The sequence below is a fragment of the Drosophila ananassae genome, chromosome 2R (assembly GCF_017639315.1).
Source record: "Drosophila ananassae strain 14024-0371.13 chromosome 2R, ASM1763931v2, whole genome shotgun sequence".
NCBI classification, from domain to species: Eukaryota; Metazoa; Arthropoda; class Insecta; order Diptera; family Drosophilidae; genus Drosophila; species Drosophila ananassae.
In genome coordinates this window covers 22,717,277-22,740,289 of record NC_057928.1, presented here as the reverse complement: position 1 = coordinate 22,740,289, position 23,013 = coordinate 22,717,277, and the positions used below count along the sequence as shown (strand labels likewise).

General features: G+C 41.6%; 2 protein-coding genes across 4 annotated transcripts in view; both read right to left on the bottom strand.

Annotated features, from left to right (window-relative positions):
* The window catches only part of LOC6507247 (venom dipeptidyl peptidase 4), a 71,238-nt gene that overhangs the window by 2,498 nt on the left and 45,727 nt on the right, over positions 1–23,013 (bottom strand). The window contains exons 2-4 of one of the 3 annotated variants that reach the window (XM_014909631.3): positions 7,911–8,020; positions 4,184–4,963; positions 66–323 (exon numbers count right to left, since the gene is read on the bottom strand). In XM_014909631.3, coding sequence (XP_014765117.1) covers positions 66–323; positions 4,184–4,963; positions 7,911–7,958 — 1,086 coding nt within the window. In that variant the 5' untranslated portion in view covers positions 7,959–8,020. The remainder of the gene's footprint in view (positions 1–65; positions 324–4,183; positions 4,964–7,910; positions 8,021–23,013) is intronic. The other 2 variants (XM_001956358.4, XM_014909630.3) reach the window with 2 other exon arrangements.
* Positions 15,424–16,076, bottom strand: LOC6507246 (thioredoxin-2). Its single transcript, XM_001956361.4, has one exon. The coding sequence runs from the start codon at positions 15,928–15,930 to the stop codon at positions 15,517–15,519; it is 414 nt and encodes a 137-aa protein (XP_001956397.2). The 5' UTR covers positions 15,931–16,076; the 3' UTR covers positions 15,424–15,516.

Genomic DNA, 23,013 nt, shown 5'->3' with positions numbered 1-23,013 from the left:
CTAGATGTTTTCGTTTGAAATGGAATATTATTTATGTTCTATAGCCTATTTAGTTCTGAACTCACCGCACTCTCCTTGTATATCAGACTGTTGCCATTGCTCCAGCTGCCATTAAATCTCTTTGCGTACAATTGGCCGCTGAGAACATCCTCCAGATCGATGGCATTATCCGAGGAACCGTCATTGTTATCTGAACCATCCTTCTCGTCGGTTCGGATGATGAAGTACAGGGCAGTGGCCAGGAGAGCCAAGCCAACGATCGCTGTTATGGTGGTGAGGATGATCCGCAGTCGACGCTTCTTCTCCTTGGAACTCATCAGGTTCTGTTTGAAAAGATAAAGAATGAGGATGTTATTACAATTTATTTAAAATATTTAAAATAAAAGCTTTCTAAAGATACTTTTTCAAATGCAATTACAGTTCAGTAACCCCTCATTTCCATGCTGGGAAAATGGCTTTCATTTCCATTCACATTTCTGTAATCGGGCGCCTTCTGGGCTGACCAAGTTGGCCAGGCCAAATTATACGGCCCAAACCCAGTGCGCACTTCGCTAATTTGGATACTATCTTACTGGCTAATCAGTAACTCCAGACACGTCTATATATAAAGGTATATATGGAAAGTAACGTTGCGCATGCGCAATGACTTTTTCTTTCGCATCTCCATTCACTCAACGTGATCCACTCAAAAAGCCACGAAACCAAAGTGCATGGCATACACTCAAAAAAAAAATAGTGTCATCATAAAATATATTTTAAAGGAGTAGTCATAAAAGCCCTATTATTTTTATCAGTGCCTTAAAGCCAGGTAGAGAGGGTTAACCAAAAAGAAATGAGTCCAAAAAGCCATATCGCACAGCGAAGAGCGAAAATGAAAGTAGTTTTTTGTTAACCAGCTCCAGACTGGGTCGCCCATAACTGGTTTATGCTCTGGTCAGTACTATAGTATGCAAGCCGTCCACAGACACAGGTAAGCCGGGAGAAAGGGGCCTAAAGGGGGTCCCCGGCATAGCAATTGCCGCATGACGTAAGCAAACAAAATCAGAAATTACTTTTTACGTATCGAGTACACATATTTTCGGACCTGTCTGGGGCTTTTGCCAAGTTTGTTGTTTCGTTTACATAATTTTACATTGCGCGATTAAATAATTGAAGTTGTCCACGCCTCTTGGAGACACAAAAATAGTAGTATTTTCTGTCAGCTTTTTATTTAGCTCATGTTCGATGTGTTAATTGAGCTGCTGAAATCTATCATTAAACGAAATGCTTTTCCATTGTATTCATTTCTGTTTTCAACTGTTTTTTGTCGAATCATGTCAGTGGATTTTTGGCAGAGCGTGACACTTTTGTCTGATTTTTAAATGGGATTATATTATTTTTCAGCTCAAGGTTATGGGCTGCGATACATTTTTGGTTGTGTCTCCTGTCAGTTATTTGAAATCCCGCACAAATGTATTGTGAACTTTTCGATAAACCCATACGAGGGTGTGATGTGTTTTACCCTCAGATAAGGCCATATTTTGGCCAATATTCATCTGATTCTTCAGCAAATGAATCTTAGATCGATTCCTCTTCAATCTGCATCAAAATCGAGAAACAAAATATTTTTTAGATTTTTTGTTAAATTTTCTGATGGGTCCCCTTCAAAATCCTGAAAATGGCTGGTGGGGACAATATGACTCCCCGCGAAGGCATATCTTTGCCAATACCTATCCGATTGTCAAGCGGGATACCTTAATCGATTTGTAGATCGATTCTCCACCGATATGCATCAAAATCCAGATACAAAATATTTTTGAGATTTTTTGTTAAATTTTCTGATGACAAATTTTTTTCAAAATCTTGAAAATGGCTGTGAGATTTGTATATCGATGCTCCACCTAATTTTCATTTTTGCGAAATATACTGATTAATATGAAGCTTGGATTTATTTTAATTATTCCCAAACTTTCTCAGAAATATCCAACTACTTTCTTTGCCTAAATATCAGGTTTCCCAGAGCAAACAAGATAAAACGACTTGTTTACCTTTTCAATATTAAAGTCATTTTATTAGCTACCGTTTAAGAATTCTTGAAAAACCAGTTTCCGCTGCACCTTTTCACATTCTCGCATTTGCGAAGGTAATGCGAAAACCATTTAATATTCAAGTTTTGTAGAAACTTTACGCTAATCCCAAACAAAATCAAAGTGTCGGAGGATAGAGAACTGCTCCTTTTTTTCTCCAAGCCACATGACACGTGTAAGGGACTCCCCATTGACCACGTACGTAGTCCCTGGTTGTCCCCATCCAAAAAAAAAAATTCTTGGCAACCAGTCCATAATATATAGTCCCATGGAGGCGAAACTGGCAACGTCGAAGACATGTTAGTTACTACTTTGCAGCGTTTTATATGTTTTGGCTTGGCATGAGTATAGAGAATTTATGGTTCCACTTGGATATCGTTGGCCATTGGGACTTTAGTTTGCATTTCAATGAAAATAAAAATCTTCGAGATGCATTTAAATTCCTAGTGGACGTTCTGTTATTTATAATTTTCTTAATTACCCCTAAGACACTAAATACATTCCATTTTGTTTATGAATGCACCTAATGTTCGCACCTTAACTCTTTCCAAAGAATTTTAATATATACATTAGTACGATTTCGATGGTATATTGTTTGCTGATTTTAGACAAGTAATCCTATAAGAGCATTTTGTATTTTCATAGTTGTTTTCGCCCCCCACTTCAATTTGATCCATGGAAACAACGCTTGACCAACTTCAATCATATCAATGTCCATTCGGACCAACACTTTTTGTGCCTTGATTGTTTTGGGATTTTCCATTCAATTCGATGCACAATATGGCGCAATTAGGCAGCTCACCTCACAAACTGTATGCCACATGTTTCAATCCCACTCGCCAATCTTCAATCTATTTAATAAATATGAAATTGAATGGTTTTTGAGTAGAGTTGTATTTTAATTGGATCCCACAACAGGAAACAGGAACGGATGACTGGACATCCGGCAATTAGTTGAAGTTTTCATCATTGAAACTGTTTGGGAATTTCCACTCGAACTGTACCACATGTCGTATACTTGTTCAGCTTTTTGTTTCTATCCGGATTCCGGACATAATCGCTGCGACGTGAGGGGCTTGACGACAACTATTCGAGGTTCATCCCCAGGACCTCACAGGACAAACCAACAACAACAACAGAAATAATATATGACTTTTTTGTGTCTGGCCTTTGCTTGTTTGCTTGGGGCCGGTTTTTTCTGGCTTGGCCATTTGTCGTTTGGTTTTTCATTAAACTGTCCTGGAATTAATTAATTTGCCTTTTTCAGGGAGTGTTTCCTCCTGAGGGGCTTGCCTTTTTTTATCATTATTTTTTTCCTGCTAATTGTGTGTACATTTTAACGTGTTGAACTAATGAGCTGAAAGTATAAGTTGGGCTTTGGGGTTTTTGCATAATTATCAAGGGTTTGGGGGGGATATTTTGATTAGGAGGTGTTTATAATAATTAATTCCCCCTTGTATCCAATGAGTAGGATAGAATGAAGGAATACCTTGTATTGTAATTTATTATTTTATCAAAATGACAGTATAGAAATGTAAATGAAACAATAAACATGTAATGGACTTTTATCCCATGCACATTGCGGTAATGATTCCAATCAAGTCCAGAGTTTTATGTGCCACCTGTTGCCGGCAAGCCACAAAATGACAATGAGACAGACATGATGGGGAGTGAAAAGAAACCACCCAATCACAGCCACATACCGCCCACAATTTCGATTGATATATTAGCTACTCAGCTCCCCGTTCATCTTGTGTTTATCAGCACGGACATTGTGGTCAATCAGCGGCCCATTTTCGCACTCATGGGCAAATCAATTTAATTACAGACCCAAGCAGCCGAGGATGCCGCCAACAGCGGATGGCGGTCTGGGAGAGAGGCTATTTATCTGAATCCTTGGAATCCTTGTGGCTGCACACATTAGCTGTTTATCAGTTAAATTTTTTTTTCAGGATAGTTCTAAAACTTATGTATTATAAAACTATAGTTTTAAAAATATTCATATAATAATAGTACTATTTTTAAGTAAAAATAATATTATAAGATAGTTTTTATATCCTTAAACAGGAATTCATCATTCCATTGGCCTGTCACATCTGGTCCGTTTGGTGGCTTACCTTGAACCGCGACATCCCCTCCCCGAAGCTACCGGCACTGACCACATCGTCCTCCTCCAGGCTACTGCCCCCGCCCAGCATGGACTCGTGGAGCTTGGCGCTCGGTCGCCGACCCACCATCGCCTTGTAGTAGTAGGGCGGATGCTGGTGGCGCTGATGGTGGTGCATGCCACCACCTCCGCCCACATTGGCGGCAGTGTTGCTGGCGGTGGCGGTGGCAATGGCGGCATCCTCGTATCCCATCAGCTCGATGCTTGGATGCTCGCATTTGCAGCGGTGCGGTGGCGTCCGGTGTCCATGTTGGTGGTGCGGCAGTGGATGCGGATGTGGGTGGATGTGTGGATGAAGGTGAGGATGTTGCTGTTGCTGCTGCTGGTGTTGATGCTGCTGCTGACGGGCCTTGTTGCCATTGTGGTGGCTGTGACTGTTGCTGGAGTTGTTGAGAAGGGGCGGTTGGGGCGGCGGCGGTATGTCGGCGGGGGTTATATAGATCTTTCCGCCCAGGGTTTCGCCGCCAGTCTGCTTGCTGGGCCAGTGGAACTCATCAAACTCGCTGGAGCTGTTGGTTAGTTGATGTTGAAGCTGTTGCTGTTGGTGTTGCTGTTGCTGCTGCTGCTGCTCCCACTGCAATTGCCGTTGTTGCTGTCGCAGGTAGCTCTGTTGTTGCAATTGTTGCTGATGCTGCTGTTGCTGTTGCTGCTGTTGCTGTTGCTGCTGCTGCTGGTGTTGCTTGTGGTAGCGATAATATTGATGATGTGCAGCTGCATTGGCAGGTTGATACTTGTTGTTTTTTTTATTATTGTTTCGGGGGACAAGAGAGAGAGAGGAACACACATAAAATTGATTTGTGGACAGCACTGCCGGTTAAATCACCTCCCACACACTCTTCTCAGTGTGTGTGTGATTGTGTAATGGGGGTACGTGCGAGTCCTTTGAGGGTGTACTGCGTGTGTGTGTGTGTTTGTTTCTTGGGGTCTCAAAGCAAAAGGAAATCCAACGGCAAACACAAATTGAAGCAGCAACAAAGGGACAAGCATTAACTACAAGATGTTACACAACACAAAGGATACAAAACAACGTGGGGGTAACAGGATTTTTTGGGGATCCTTTTCAGGTCCTTTGAACTGGTGAAAAAAAGTGAAAAAAAAAACCAAAATAAAAACGAATTTTGCTGAGATTGCAGCAACGATTTAACTTTATTATTGAATAATAAATGGCAATTAAATTATACTAAATATATAAGGAACTTAAATAATGTATATATTTTATAACAATTATTGAAAACGTGCTTCTAACTTATGTTTAAAATAGTATAATCTATTAATAAATGGTATTTATGGATAGGCTTGTTTAACAAAACATTACAAAGCAACTTGTAAAGAATTTTAATTTCCTGTCTTTTAAATAAAATTAAAATGAGTGCTTTTCGATAACAATATTTAACTAGTGCTCCCAAAGTTTCGGCAACTACTTAGTTCAACTCAATTTCCACGTAAGTAAATTACACCCAAGGTCTAGCTTAAAACCTCCCCAACAACAATTCCCAAATCCCGCAATGGGAAAACCGCGAAAACTAAGTTATGAAATGAAATTTGCGCCAAAGTTGGGTAAAAGTAAATAACGAAATCAAACTTGAAACGAGCCAAAAACGATGGGTACTGTGCCAGGCTGGCAGCCAAAAAAAAAGAAAAATATATATAGTATAAAGAGAAAACCCCAAAAAAAGCCAAATAAAATGAAATAAAAGGAAGGTGGAGTGCGATTTTGCGCCAAATACATTAGCTCGATTTGGTTTGGCGAGTGCACTGCTCACCGCAATTATTTAATTACACTCTGCTACACCATCGCACACCCTCCTCTAAAGCCACTACGGCATCCTGGGACCAACACCCGCCGGATTTCGGGTTTAATCAAAAGAGCCACTGAGCCAGCGAGCCAAGTCAAGCACAACACAAAGACCGGACCAGCGAGTGAACGGAACTTTTGTTGCAACTTTCGGTGCAGCCAAGCAAATCGAGGCGCGACCCCCTGAACTCTCAAATGGGGAGGGGGGTGGCAGGCCCATAGGGCGGTGGGGCGCTAAGGGTAAAGGGGACAATGAAGAGGCGCCCACATGCAGGCGACCTTACGATACGTAAGTACGTAAGTTTCGTACGGACCCTACCCGATTCGTATCGCTAATGATGATCAAATAACGACCAAATGTCGACCAACTCGCTCTCAAACATATATACACTGAGATAAAAGTCTAGAAGGGATAAAGAAATATTTAATTAACATTTTTTACTTTATTTTAAAGGCTTTTTTTTAGATTCTCCAGGACTTACTTTACAAAAGTTCTAGATATATTTTGAATTAATCCGCTTCAGAGCCTGCTTTAGTTATGAACTTTTGTTCAGTAAACTCTAAGACAAAGTCCTTATATTTCTTCTCAGTGTAGTCTCTCATAGTCACAGACAAAGCGGACATAAAATCGTTAGCCCACTTGGCAGGGCACCAGCAAAATTTTTGCACTCTCGCCCTTTAACTGTGTCACGGCTTCAGTCTCCATCTCCTCCAGGCTCCACCCGGCTTTCCATATATCCTTGCCCCTTTCAGCCCTCCTCCCCTCTTTCCCCAGCCTCTTCGGCGTGCCCCAATCTTCCGGCCCCAATCATCCGCCACCCAATGTCGTCTGGCGTAATGAGCAGTCATTCGGTTATTTTCAAGTGGGCCTACGGGGTGGGCATGGGTGTGAGTACAAATGATATGTAAATACCAAACAATTCGCCATGAGCTGGCTTTGAGGTCCTATTTGATTAGTGCTTGATCAGTGCGCCAAAAAGCAGGCAACGTTTGCTTGATTTTTGGCATGGCCGCCAAAGGACTACTCTAAGGATACTGTAACGAATCATGTTAATTGAGGCAGGGGCATTGCCAAAAAGTAGCATCTTATGAAACAAATATAAGTCATAAAGGACTCTTTAAGCCCAAAGGATAACCACTTAATGGTGACTTAATAATTGTTCTATAAACCTTGTTTATTTTTGTCCCACAGGGAATGTTTTACATTTTGGTTAGATGGCCCAGAAAAACGTTTTCATTTCAACAAGAACACCAAAAATTCAAATGCACAGCCCTAATAAATTATATTTTTTGACACACAAGCCGACAGACCAACACGTACATACATATGTGTGTGAATGGGAGCGCGTACGTGTGGCAAACACCTAAAATGTAGGCAATAAAATTTCAACAAAATAACCAAATGCATAAATATGTTTTAAGTGCTACGTGAATACCGTCCAGAATTGCCTTAAACATGCCCATAATTTATACAAAAAACACACACATAGAAAAAATCTGTGGCCAAAAATGAATATTCAAAGGAATCTAGGATAAAGGGGAGCTATTTGGGAAGGTAGTTTCACATCCTTCTTTATACGTATATATGTTTGGGGCGACCATAAAATATGCAGAACAAACACAATTCTGTTTTCGGTAAATAGCCGGATCAAAATGCAACCAAAAATCGGTCGGCAAAAATCATAGCAAATATATATCATGCCGGCAATCAAATATTGAATATGCAAATAATCGTTGATACTTAAATTGCTTGGGATCAAAGGGTGTCAGGACTATAATGTATTCATAGTTGTACTATGCGATTTAACTTCATGCAGTGTTTGTGTTCATTTTTTAAGCTTCACTGGATATACTCTCTTGATAGTAATACTTGATAACATACCTGATCGCTTTGGGCTGTCTCAGTCACCGAAACATCATTACCGGACATCGTATCTGATTATAGTAACTCCTTTTTCAACGTCTATCTTTACATTAAGTTAAACTTTATAGCTGCATTTTGGGGGAAAAAAGAGAAACAAATTCTGTTTTTGATAACACATCACATAAAGTAAATATTTTGGATTTCCAGTTCGGCAATTCTATTCTTTTTACATTCCTCGTTCATGTATTTCTTCGACATTTTTTCACCGGATTTATTCTGACATTTTAGCAATGATTTATTGCACACATTTTATTTGCAATTCACACACTCTTCAAAAATGTTCGCATCTGTTTCAAAGCGTTTTTATACCCTCGCTGATTTGTTTGGCATTCTAATTGATGCCTGGATTTATTTCCGCTGAGTTCTTATTTTTTGGACTTTGTTTAGGTAGATTGAAATTTTTGGCTGGGGACTAGAGAGTTTTTTAAAAGTTTTTAAACGACTATACAGTGTATAGCTCCTTTCAAGCATCAAAGCTCTGGGGTACTGGAGTAATTTCGCACAAGAAAATAACTGCTGCCTGTCACTTAATGCAAATTAAACAATTTAAATGAGCAAACAAACAAACCAAGAAAATTCAAAACGAGGGCAAGCGAAGACAAACCAAGAAAGTTTTTGTGGCTGTCACAAAAACCAAAAAAAAAAACACAAAAATACAGACACGAGCCTCGGCGTCGCAATGCACATAACTCGTAACTCATACGCCCCGTTGTACGAGTGGGGCCGCGCTTATAACGTTTGTTTGTTTGTTTGCCTGTTGGCTGGTTGGATCTGGATCTGGATTGTTTGCCAGCCAGGCTGCGGTTTTCAATTGTCAGTGCCAAGCACCGAAAAAGTAGGGATGCAAGAGAAAAGGGCAAAATAAATAAGAAATACCAAATAAATTGAATTGCGTAGCCGACTATAAAGAGACAGGCAGCGTAGGTGAGTGGAGCAAAGCCAACTGGAACAGGAGATAAAAGCACATCGTCCCCTCAAGGGACGTCCCTAAAGAAAGAAAACAAAACATTGCAAGAAACACAGCACACGGGACACAGGACTCCGAGTCACAAACAAATGTGATAAATGCGCTGTGACCTCTTGTGGTAATGTGCATAAAATATATATTTCTAAATTGTCAACCGAGGGAAGCTGGCGAAAGAGGTCAGATTGTATTTCGATTATCGGGATTCGATTCCAAACAGATGCTGAAAGCTTGTCTATGAAACAGGATTACTCTAATGTCGATTGCTTTAAAAGCTTTCGGCTGACAAATCTCCTTCCGTTGGAGTTTCATTTTCTGACTTGACACAAAAGTTGGGAGTGTGGATGTCTAAGATTTAAGTCAAAGAAATAAATTCCCTAGTTTAAGCCCTAATGATGCACCATCCATTAAGTAACTTTTCAACTGACCAAGTCACATAAATATTTGCACAAAAACGGCCCATTTGGGTTGCCTAACTTGTGGTTCGAATGGAATTTGATGGCTTTTGGAGGGTCACATCTGTGGCGGTGCCTAAATGCATTAAATATTAATGAGTTTAAAAGCGGCAAGTAATTTGTTGTCCCTGGATGAGGGATTGGAGTGGCTCAGCTGACAAATCGCCCGCTTATTGATATAGGAGTAGGGATATAGGAGCATATATACCCTGTCTTAGCTCCCAGATGCCACTCCAGACTCCAGCCTCCTTGGCTGCCGAGCTGCTAATCCGACAGATGCAGTCTGCTCGCCGGACTATTTGATTTTTCATTTGTGCATTTGTCAAGTGCGACAACAAGAAATGGCGAGTGGCATCCGACATCCAGCTGAAGGGGAAACAAAGTCTGGGCTGGAGGATGCTGGAGGAGAAGGACCAACGGAAGTTTCATCAATTTTACACAATCCACTTAACTTGAAAAGTTCGAGGGCAGTCGCTCACAGTCGGGCTGTCGGTGGAGTCTATATGCAAAGGGTCTGTCTGACTATTCCCTTTTTTTCCCGCTTTCCAATTCATTTGAATTTTTGTGGTGGCCAGCAGATGAATAGCACTCCCAGCTAATTACTGGCCAATGGATATCAAGTGGGATAAGCGAGTTTTTAAAGAGTCAAGTTGAATAAACTATTTAACTTTTTACTATATTTTTAATTTAAAAGGTTAAGCCAATCGAATATTTTTCTTGAGTAGAATAAACACAGTTCCAGAGCCGATGAACATATAAACGATCAACATCAGGATACAGGAAGTATTACTTTGCCTTGAAGTTGCCACAGTTTCTTTCACAATCAACGTGAGGAGGTTGGAAACCAGAAAGTGGACCAAACCATTCATATTGATGCTCTCCACATAGGTTGGCAACAAAACGCTCTTTTTCTGAGGCAAACCGCATAGCTCAAGGCTTTTAGCTTCTGGTCTGTAGTCTAATTGAACGAGAGCCAGCTCAAAGATATAGGAATATATAAAGACGAGCGTCATGCAGACTGCGGAAATCCAAATTATATATCCCAAGTTGAAGGTACCTCTATGAATATCCGTGCCGGGAATGAAAAGGGATGTGAGAAACCAGCAGATCAAGGAGATTGCTAGGATCTGCTTCAACTTGCGGCGCAACAGTTGGTAACTGAGGCTTTCCTTCGAGGTGTACCATTGAGCAAAGTACATACTGAGGAGATACAGAGCCACACAGCCTGTAAGGGAACAGAGTCCTTCTCTATTAGCAGCGATGAAATCTTGATCGGATTCCGATTTTGAAATCACAAAGTCCAGGAGTCCCGATTGGAGCGTCATTTCGTGTAGAAAGAGCAGTCCCAAGGACAGTCCCAGAAGCTGGCCATTGCTCCTGGTCAGAAGACTATATAAAGTTCCCATTAACTTGGTGAGTCCCAGGATGAAGTAGGCATTTAAATGCTGGCCATACTCTGGATACTCCTCCTGGTATCCCGTGTTGACAAAGAGGAAATAACGAGCCAGGCCCAGTAGCATCAAAACAGTCACCGACTTGGTTACTTTTCTCAGGTCCGAGAAGGTCCTGGCCCGCTTCGACACCAATCCCATGGTCACTACGAAGAGTCCTATGCCCATGTCCATGGCTGAGGAGCCAAACTGCATGCTCTTGCTGTAGTTATAGGGGAAGCTTCTGAAGTCCACGGCCAGGATGCACACACTAGTTCCACTGTAAGCGGTGGCTCTCAGTAAAGAGAACACTGCTGGCCGTTTTCCAATCTCATATATTTGATGGTTCTCACGGCTGCTATGTCGGTGGATATAAATCAGGATACCTAAGGAAACTATTGCTGCGTAATAGACTTCAAAAGTGCTGGCCACGGTGCAAAACATCACGGTTGGAGGTCCAATTAATATGAATTCTAGGATAAATTTTCGAAGGGACTTCAACTGCATATGTTCACAAAGGATCGCCGACAAAATAAAGCCCAAAAGGGTCGGCATTATGGTCAGAAAGCTCTCCAGAGTTTCTCCCACAGCAGCCAAGTACTCTTCTTGTGTTTGTCCATCATACAATTCAAAGATATGATCGTCCTTTGGGGAGGGCTCTTGAGTTTCGAATGAATTTGTGTTATTTTCTTTTGAAACCAAATACATTTTAATAATTACAGAAAACTAGGGGTGATAGGGATAACTTATCGATAAAATTAACTTTCTATTTTATTAGTTCATCAGGTTCTACAAAAAAATAAAAAAAAACCACTGAGGATGGTTGGTTTTCTCAGAAAACTTATTTTAGATCTCAGGAACCTTCTTTGTTTTCTCAGTCTGAGACATATCGATAGGTCCCCACTTTCTCAATCACTGCTTCTTTGACTTTTAAGACTTCAAAACGACAAGCATCATCTCGGAAAGTAGAAAGTCTCAATCAGAACATTCCTGTAAACCTTTCGATACAGTTCATAAAATCTGCTTAATTTTTAAATCGCTTGAAATTATATTACACGAAGATGTCCGGCTCCGAGGGTTCAATAGAATACTTCGCGGAAGAGAGCAACCGCACCCCCGGACCAGTAAGCCCAAACTTGGACTTGATGACCTCACAGCCGACGTCCTTCTCGCCGTCGATCTCCAACACATCGATGGATGGCAGCAACGCATCCGAATCTGTAAACGAATCCCTGACCTCGGACCCTGAGCTGCAGCAGGCCTTTTCTTTCATGGAGCAGATGAACGGGAACAGAAGCCGTAACCGGAATCGCAACCGTAGTCGCACCCGTAGCCGTAGCGCAACTAGTAACCGTCACTCGGATACCGAGCTTTCGGATTTGCGCACAGTGCCGGCCTCCACCAACTTGAGACCCCGGGAGCGCGATGAGAGCGGGAGGCGCCTAAACAACAGACGCCGCTGGGCATCGATGAGTCGCTCCGTTTCGGCTTCGCCATCGCCGTCATCCTCCTCATCCGGGTCGCCATTGCCGCCCCACATTGCCCAGGTTGCCCGCAACCTTCGGGGCAACCGTACTCTCACCACATTTGAGGCGGCCACCATCGCCCATCACGTCTCCCAGATGGTGATCGATATGAACGATCGTTTGCCGATGACCCCGGCGCGTCTGCGTCGTATTCGTCGTCATCGTCGCATCCAGGCCAGAGCGCAGGCCCAGGCCCAGAGCATTCTGGATTCGCTTCTGGGAACCACATCCTCGTCCTCCGACGATGATTCGGAACCACGACCACCGAGAAGTTCATACACGCAGGTACCGCGCCGAGGCAACAGTGTCAGCGACTGCAGTCAGTGCAGCAGTGACGAGGATTCAAAGGGCAAAAAGACAGAGCCCGATCCGCTGGAGGAGTGGCTGTATCCTGTCTAGGTGACGTCCTACTCAGTCGACAGAATGTTCATGTGGCTTCTACAATTAAAGTTGGTTAATTCGATTATGATATGACCCCTTTCTGTTCCTAAAATTAATTCTATTTGCCATCAAAGTCTCCTCCATAAGATCTAAAGTCTCCTGAAATGGATAACAACTCCCAGCTTACTTTCAAGTTTGCCGCCTAGACTTCGTGCTACTTGTTGAGTTCTTAAAGGTCTCTTCATCCTGGTGGAAGCAGGAGCTATTTTCCTGTTCCTTTGTTTTCCCAGGATGCTGCCCCTGCTGCCACTTCATCCGGGGCAGAGTGTTTATGTGCAGATGGTACTGGGAGGATGGGGAAAGTTGAAAATAATAATGAATTTGCGGCATGCCACACAAACACTTGCTGCGGCCGCAACATGCGCCAGATTTTAGTCCGGATATCAGCAGTAGCTTTAGCTGCACATGCACCAACTCCGTCCGGAGTCCAATCCCACACGGCCAAAAAGACTACCAACTTTCCTTGAAACAAAATTCTGTTAATGGATGTTCAGAATAGGGGGTGGCATTAAAAAATTAATTTTTTTCTATAAAAAATCGGAAATAAAAAGGCACTTTAAGAGGCACTTTTTTTTTTAATTAATTCTTAATTTAAAAAGAAATAATGGGTGACGAGAATGTATCTTTTTTCTTTGAAATACCTTGATAAATCTTAAAGAAGCTCCTTTTTTTTCTTCCTCTGCATTCTCAATGCCATCCTGGCATATCCTTGCCCTCCTCTATCTACTATCCCCCAGACCCATTCACTCACTCATTCTGTAACCCACTGTGCGGCATGTGTGGCAGCTAATATGTTGGCTTGGCAGTGTCGCCTCTTGGAGTCGTTGAAAAATGCACTGACATGTGCCACAGCTGCTGCATGCCCCCGCCCTGTTGTTCCAGCAACACCGCCACCACTACCCGCCTGGAAAGAAATGTACAGGGCTGGGCTGCTGCGTGAATTCTCCTAGAGGGGGCGTGTTGATGCGCCGAACAATGGCTATAAAAAGGATTAACTTGCATAACAAAAGAGATGCTCTAGAGGGGCGAGTAAAATGGAGGCTTGGACCTGGCAGAGCTTGGCGTATAAATTTCAACAGCGCGGCAAACCGAAGACTCGGCATTGGTCGAGTTCCAAATTTATGGCCCACACCCTCCTCTCAGGGCATATGGTTTAAGATATTGCTTTCTATTGTTTATCTGAGGTTTGAAGTTGAAGTTTTTTTTTAACGTTAAATTGAGGTAAATAAATAAATAAATATTTTAAAAGTTTAAACTTTGTTTTTTTGTTTTAAAGAATGTTTAGAAAATGGTATATTGTCAGCAAAACAATTTGGCTTTTATTTGAATTCGAACTGCCACCTTATGGGTTTCTATTTGTTGCTCTAACGAATAGAATTTTCTATTGTCGGATGGTTAACAGAACGTGTGCCCCCTGACCTCTCCACACTACCTCCAATACCACCCCCTTCTAATAGCCATCTGTCCATCCTTGTGGCGCCTCAACAAAAAAAAAAAAGAAAGAGGGAATTTCAGTCAACTGCAACTGCTGCAATTTCTCATTTTAATAAAAATGCAAATGTCGCTGGCGGAAGAAAGTCAAGCCAGTCATCGGACTGTCTCTTTCTATTATCGCTCTACCCATCTCTGTTGCTCTCGGTTGCGAATTCTTTTTGTTTTTTTGTTTTTTTTTTTTTTTGTTAGCTCCCCGCCAAGCAAGCTATACTTTGCTCATATTAAACGCCAGCAAACTTTTCGATTTTATGGTAGAAGGATAGAAACTGCTGAGGAATGAGGAGGGATATGCCACCCATCACATACCCCAAAAACAAAAGCAACAAGCAAGGATGCGAAAGGAGAGAGCAAAAATAAAACGGAAAAAATTGCAAGACAAATAAGTTTTCAATAAGGTCCTTAAGAATGTTAAAAGGAATGAAAATAGAGGATTGCACTCAGCTGAAGGTTGAGTAAAACAAAGTGTCAGTTTACAGCTGTCAGGACCCGGAGGACATAAGGCATCGTTTCAGTTATTTCTGGCCAATGTCCTGCCCTTTCCCGGTCCTGTTGCTGCTTCGCACTTGCATTTGAGGCCGACAGATGGCGCTTTAAAAATGCAAGATGGCGGAAAAAATAGTTTTCCTGTTTTCTGTCTTGTGACAAATCTTTTTAATTAAATGAAGTGTAATTAAGTATAATTAAATTTGTAGACAAATTTTTAAATTGGTTTTTATTGGGGTCTTTTATTTCTCATCCTATTAGTCCTTCCAGGATATGTTCAGATGGCCGTTCTCACATCACACCTTGCACAGGACACCCACATGACAAACATCAGGCATCAAGCCGTGCAGACCGGTCTGAATTAATCTAATTGAAATAATGGCAACGACAGGCGAGAGCCCCCACATATAGAGCAGCTTAGGGGCACTAATAACGGCTAAGGACAATGCCTGGCTCCCTGCAAAATGGTTCCCCTGTGTTTGGATGGCAGCTGTGTCGTGAATCTCGGCAACAAAAGGCTCTTTGTTTAGTGTTAGGCGGGCGTGGGGCTGAAGTGGGCACTTCTTTAAATAACCAAGCTGGGAATCAATTTAATTGGGGATCTCTTTAAAGGCCTGGAGTTGCTCAAGGCGTCCCAGGACAAAAAATGCGATAAAAAAATACAAATAAACAAAAAAATAAAGAAAGGACCTTCGACACAATTTAATTTTGATGATTACTGCAGATGACCTGACTAAAAAACCCCCTTGAAGAAACATTTTCTGGGGATCGTTACAGTTTGGCAACAGCTTGAGCCCCTGATCCTTCGGGCGCCTTCCCCTTACTGTCCTTTAACTCGTCCGGCTTGCCCACATATTTTTCCACTGTGGTGACGACTTTGTCCACATTGCTACCCACGAACTGGATGAGAGTCACACGATTCTTGATGATGAGGAAGGTCGGCATACTGGTTATCTCATACTGAATAGCCAGTTCCTCATTCGAGTCCACGTCGATCTTCAGGATGATCATTCTGTTATTGTATTCCACCGCCAATTGTTCCAATCGTGGACCAATCATCGCACAAGGACCGCACCAAGTGGCAAAAAACTCGACAAGGATGTGTTTAGTGGGTCCTGCGTCTTCGAGCATCTTGTCAAATAAGCTCTTTGATTCTATAACGATCACCTTCTTCTGGGAAGCCATCGGTCACTGCTAATTTTTCACCCCTACGGTCTAAATTTTTAATAAGTTTTGAAATAAAACAATAAAATTTCGATTTTTTTCCTATTCTAGGTTTTAGGCTTATTTTAAAGGAGGCTTTGAATGATAAGTGACGAACATGTCTTAGCTGGTTGCGATTCGCAACTTTCGAATAGCTTTTTACTTCTTGCTGATGGAAGGCTTTTCGGGTTTCTATGTAGATTCTTCTTTGCATCAGTTGGGACCAGGCTATAATGGCGCTTTTCTGCCAAGTGTTTTAACTTTTATACTCTAGGATACTCTAGGGTATCTTAAATGTAAGAAAGGCTAATAGATAGATGGTCATATAGAAATCAATATTTAAGATAGAAATCAAGAATCAAGACTATTACTCACTTAATACATATATTTTTAAGTAATATTGGACCCTCTGCTTTACTGATTCTTGAAAATGTATCCCACAGTTAGCTACGTATTTATCTTGTCCTGCATTTGTCACAAATTAAGACAAATGCACCCCACAAACTAAAGTGTGCAACGCTGCTACGCCCGCTTGGAATCCGCGCCTCCTTCTAAGCTGTGTGGCATGTGTTTGCTTGCCACAATGCGGGCGTTTGTTATCTCTTGAGTGTGTTTACCTAAGCCTTTCTCCGGCTGTCTTTTGTTTTCTTTTACATTTTTCTTGCCGTCTTTACTAGCTAACAATTTTTTTTGTATTTTTGCCTGTGGTATGTGTTTTCTTCACGTGGCAGCTTGTGGTCTAAAGCCCACACTAAAAGTGTATCTTTTAGTTTGATTCCAAAATGCTGTGGGCCAGGCTTTTAATGCGCTTGGCACTTGACATTGAGATAGTTGTTGATAAGCCGAAGACTTTTGGGAAAATGGAACTACAAAGCTTGAAAAAGTAAATAGAAATGTTTCTACTATATTGCCAGATTTCTCTGTATAATATTTTAAAATTCAAGCTTAAACAAACCAAGTTTTCTAGCAATGTTTCCATCCGTTCACCTTGCATAACGTAATGAGTGCCGCTTAGAAAATCGCTAAAAATGGCGGCGAAACGAAATGGAATGGAACGGAAATGACTGCCTCGTGTAGAGCATAGTGTGCAGCTGTATACATATATGCCACACGGCTGTTGTGCAATCAGTTCAACATCCGGCAGTCGCGAAGGATTTGCGTTAAAAGTGCTGACCTCGCCGCACCTTGACACACAGCGCCAGTGAAAGGTAATAAAAAAATCGCAACCTCACCAACAAAAAAAAAACAAGACATTTGGGTATAAGCTAAGCATCTAGTGAAAGTATTTTCCAGATATATATATATTCCTAGATTTTTGACGAAGTACGAGGAGAGTGGAATAAGTCACGTAGCTGGCAAGACAAATTGCTTCAAGTGCATGGAAAGGCACTCGTGGACTTTCACTCAGTTTTCCTCGGGCTAGTAAGTTATGTGGTTAGACAGTTATTTTTATTGCGCATACGCCATGTAGCCATACAGCCATGTGGGCATGTGGCTGGCATGCGGAATAAACATATATCCTCCGACTATAAAATGGTATTTGTACGCGTTTTTCGGTCAACTGCAAAATGGGGTCGAAATCGAGGAGGAGTCGTAGTCGAAGGCGGAGGCGGATGCGAGGGCGGAGATTATTGACTCCGTCGCGGAAATCATGTCACAAATCAAATTGTTCTAGGAAGCATTTTTAGGGTCCATGCATCGATTTCCTTTTCGGATTTATAGTTAACCTATCATGTTCACATCCCCGCCATGAAATCTGCAGGAAATCTCAGAAATTCGTTAGCAATAGTGTGAAGTTTATACGTTTCGAAAAGCATTCCAACTAAAGCCTCACAAATTCCCTTTGCCATTTTCATTTCGCCACCTTCCCCGGCCGAGAAAGTATGCTATTAGAGTTTTCCAGACTATCTGCAGTTTAGTTTTGGCTTTCGTTCTGGCCAGCAGGTCAGCTGGCATTTTGTGTGCGTTCCAGGGCACATAATTGGCTTTTGTTTTTGGGGCGAGGAACAACATCGCAGCATTATGGAGCACGTTTAAGGATGTCAATGCCAGATGCTGACTGACAAAATGATGAACAATCCGAGAACAAAACAGAGAACAAGTCCAAATAGCACTGTGCCAATGCTAGCTGGGACCGAAAACAAAAGGCAGAAGCAACAGCAATGCCAACACCGAACGGCAATTCCATTTAACAAGTTTATGAGCTCTGCCAGGCGACAATGAAATTCTCGTGCATTAGGATTTTTGAGTGCCGAGTAGGTTGTTTCAAGGGGTCCAACATCCTGCATTACATTCCTATCCGTTTCCTATCTTGATACACAGTGAGAAATTAAAGGGAACTTGTGAATAAAGTGGGTTTTTATGACTTCCACTTGCTTTTGTTTAAGTATTTTCTTGTAGTTTCTTTCATATCTATTTTAATTTATCCTGGCAGGACTCTGCCATCCTTCGTCTTCTGTCAATGCATGAAAATCTTTAGAGAACACAACGAAATTTTATTTGCTGCCAAAAATTTGATGCTCGAACCGAAGCTAGAGATTTTCCTGCTTTTGTCGTCCTTGTACTGGTTCTGGTACTGGTTTTGGTTTTGGTTTTGGGTATTTTGCTTGGTTCCTGGCATGAACCCCTAACCACATGACAGTTGGCATTTGGCGGTCCTGAGCCTTGTAATGAGCTTGGGCGTGTGTGGGTGGCAGGATAAACGGGAGTAACAGGAGGCGTTGGCGCATAAACAGGACTCCGAAACACGCCCGGCTCTTTCGAGCGTTCACAGTTTTTACAAGCTGCTAATGTGGGCCCGCCCTTTGTTGTTTTTGTGTTCATCCTGAAGCTGGTTGGATGGGATTTGCATTTGGTTGTTGAATTTGACAGGCGGCAGAAGTCCTTTTATGTTCTGGCTTTGACGGGGATCCGCAAATTGAAGGCTTGCAGGCCATTTGAGAAATGGAAGGGAGGGACTCTGATCGACCCAGAGGAAATTGGGTTCACTGAACTGGGGCGTGGAGTGGCTTGGTGGGTACTTGTATTTTATTTTACTATAAATTCCCTAATTGAGCTTCGGGGTTTTCCGCAAGCCCAATTTATGAGTATCATACATTTATAAAAATTCTTGAGAAACTGTGACAAGTTTAATAAAGGTTATACCTTAAGGAGTAACCTAACTTCTTACCCCCAAAATTCAATTATTAGTTATCCCTTGAACCAATTGATTTCTGAAGTGACTGTTCGTGACGTAGATCATTTCCCGGCATAATTAATCACTTTAAAATGCAAATATTTCGCCAATACTCAGCTGACAGGCTGCTAAGCGCCTCAATAAACTAAATGCCACAACCAGAAAACTTCCGCTCCCGGAGGAGGCCAAAACCCCATCACAAAGCCCATTTCCGTCTCCTTAACTTGGCTAAAGTTTCAATCAATCAAATGCCATGATAGAAATCATCAACAGAAGGCCGTAAGCAAAAAGGATAAAGGCGGCTGAGCAACTCCCAGCAGAGCTACCAACGAATGGCATAAAAACCACATGTGCCTTAACATTTTATACATCCAGATGGCTGACGGAGGAGTAGCTCCTTTCCCGAATGGGTTGTCCTTCTCCTGGTGCTGCTCAAGCTTCGATTTCTTTGCCACGCCCCTCGTCCTGAGTGGCTGCTTAACAAGCTGCGTCAACAAACTAAACCACTTTGAAATTAACACGTTACATTGACATTGACAGCTTTATGCGTGGCATGCCAAGTGTCGCAGTAACTAGAACTGGGATAGGAGAGCTTGTGCCAGGACCAGGTTTACACTCCAAGAAACATCAAGCTTATAAGATCTTTTGGAAAAATATTATACATGTAGGAAAATACTTAATTTAAAGTGTAAAAGTGGTCGGGGCATTGGCAAGCTGTCACTTACTGAAGTATCGCTCGCTGGGCGGGAAAATTTCGAGCGGGACTGAGACTCGCACAAAAGCGGAAGTCGCGCAAAAAAGGCAATTTCCGTTGTGCGGTATGAGCAGGCGCAAATATGGCTGGTTTTTCGGGAGGATGGTGGCGGTATGATGGCATCTCCTTCGTCTTCGAAGGAATTACCAATTCAAATGTCAGACTATGGCAAAGCACTTCATGCGGAATTAAATTCAGTGTCAATTGGTCTCCCGCCTAACGAGATTCGTTGCCTGATTCGGAAGCTCCTTGAATCCGAATGTAAGGATTCGGATCCGTTTCCAGGCCAACTCAAGCCATTAGTTACACGGCAAGGTTAAGGCAAAGGCTTAGAGTGGCTGGCTACCCCTCAAAAATGCCACCAACCAAAAAACACCAACCTTTTCTTTTTTTCAATTTCCTTCAACCCAAACAATTTTTCAACTTCTCCACCTTTTTCATTCTTTTTTTGTTAATTTTTGTGCGTGCCTGAGAACTGACCCAACTGAATTTATGTTTGGTTGGACTTAGCTGCTCCAAAATCCCAAATAAGTATAAAAGTAAAAATTAGTTAGGGGCATGGGTGTGGGCACCTCGAGGGCAAATGAAAAGTGCGCGTACTGCAAAAGCAAACTGTGCGGAAATATTTAAGGACCGGAGAGCACTCGGGTTCGTTTGTTCGCGGTTCTCCAGTGCTGTTGGCGATAATTGGCAGTGCTTGTAGAGAAGAACCCGGAGACCGCAATCTATATGCCACATTGATATTGCCTAGATTATAGTTCCAAGTTTTTCGTTCTGATATGAAGCTGTCGCTGTCGCAGCGTTCTAGTTATCAGGCCTATAATCTTTATGGTTGATATATGAAGCAATGTTGCAGGGCAATTTTTACTATCAATTGTAAAGTTTGAAACGAGTGAGTCTCCATAACAGAAAGTCAAGATAGTCCAGATCAATGATACCCTTTAAAGGTAAAATATATTATCCATTTTTATGTTAAAAGAGAAGGAAACAAAATAGTGCCAAGCCTGTGCCAACTTTACAAATATTTTATGCAGACAAGCCGGCAGCGCAGGACTTTTCGGGCAAAATTTCACGACTTTTTTATGCTTTGTGTCCCCATAGTAAAATTGAATTATATTGCACGAAAATTCCTTCTTTTTGGGGTTATTTGAGGATTTGATTGCCTTTTGATTTTCGTCCTGTTCACTTTGCAATTTACCCTCCATCGTCCACCGCCCAGCAGAAAGACAATAATATCCAAACAATAGATTTGTTGCCTCAGCAATTTGTTTATATGCAATAAATTTTTGTTTGCAAATCAACGATAATGCAATTTATTTGCCAACATCTTACTTTCCCAATCCTATATCCTTTTTTTTCATTTGCATTTTGTTTTTCAGCCATTCTGTCAACTCAATTTTTTTGTCTTTAATGTGAAAAAAATGTACACTTTATTGAAATTCGATGTGTTGGAGGCTGGTTGTGAGAAAATTTACGAGCTCTACTTTTTTTGTAGTAATATTTTACGGGTGTGACATTTAAAATTTGCTTTTTTATTCGTATCTGTGACGGTGAATGTCAATATTAACGTGGATAAATATTTGCTGCCGGAGAGTGTTGTATTTTAATTATGTCGTAAATTAGTCGAGGGCGCGGAAAGTGCAACATAATATGAATAAGGGCATGAATAAGTGAATATTTTAATTGCATTAAAGCTTTAATTTGATTATTAAATACATTCAATAAACTCTATGAAAAATAGCTTTAGAAAGAAAAACAATTTATTTTAGAGCTTAAAATATGATACTCTAATGAAATTGAAATACTGAAATAGGATAAAGTTTGGCACTTCCTGAGACTAGCATTTATTGTGCTCAGTCGCTTGGAATGCGGCATTGGTAGTGTTTATCGGTTTTCATTACGGATTCTTTGAATGGTTGCTCTCGCATTAATTTTCGCACACATTTTGCCGGCAATGAATGCGTTTTCAAATCATTTATCTACTCATACCAGCCCCCATGGCCAACGCCCCACGCCCCTTTTTATTCTTTCTCTAATGCCCGTATATCTCATAGCCAACTAGTATTTCCACCCAGACGGCAATCTTCTTCCGCCCCTACCCCTCTGCAATGCGACGAATAATTTTTATTAAAATGTCAACAGCCTGGCAATGAGCATTGGAATTGGTTTCACTCCCCCTTTTGCCCCTTGGGGCTCTGTTTGCCTGCCAAGAGTTTAAAATGTTTGCCAGGACATTGCAGTTGCAGCAGCAGCAGCATCAGCAGTAGTCTCTGTTTCAGTTGCAGTTGCAGCCCCGACGGCTCCGGGACGGAGATAGAAACTTTGGTGAAAGGAGACCAAACATGTCAAAGCCGGAGAAAGACTTGGAATTGCAGCCGACTTTTGGGCGCTGGAACACGTCCCATGTATGTATGGGTGCCCGGAGCCAAATGAGGCTAATGCAGAAACGTGCAGCAATTACAACCGCAGCCTATGGAAATTGTCCCAGCCCAGCAAATGGAATCATAACCGAACATAAAATCAACTTTTGCAGCTTTAGAATGAAATCATATCTTGAGGCTGGAAATGAAACGTCACTTGGACAAAAAAATGGCTTTCTAGTTTATATTTTATTTCACAAAAAAATTAAAAAGTTGTTTTTTTCGAAAAAGTCTTCCATTTACAGCTTTTGGGGATTTGTAAGGCTGGCAGCCAGGCAAGCAGAAATGAACTAAAACAAAAAAAGAATTTTAAATGTGGAAAAAGTCTCCGACGGCTGCAAATTCTACAACAAATTCTTACAACACTATGAAATAAAAGGCAACCGAGAGCTGGAAAACAGCTTAGAGGGAAAAAAATTGGAAGCCAACTACTGACCGAGAGTCCATAAAGCTATTTTCCTTTTTTGTTTGCCTTCCCCCTTCTGGCCATCTCTGCTCTCAAGTACGCACTTCAATTAACTGTTTTTCCAGTGCCAGTTTGTCCCTGGCCAAGAGATATAAACATTCTACATATACATACTTTAAAAAAAACTTTAAAAAATATCCACCCATTGGGGAATAAAAGTTTATTGAATATCGTAAATGTTTACGATACACAAGAAGTCAGGTCTTATAGCCCAGATTCTCAACTTCAGTAAATTTCAAATTAAACTTGT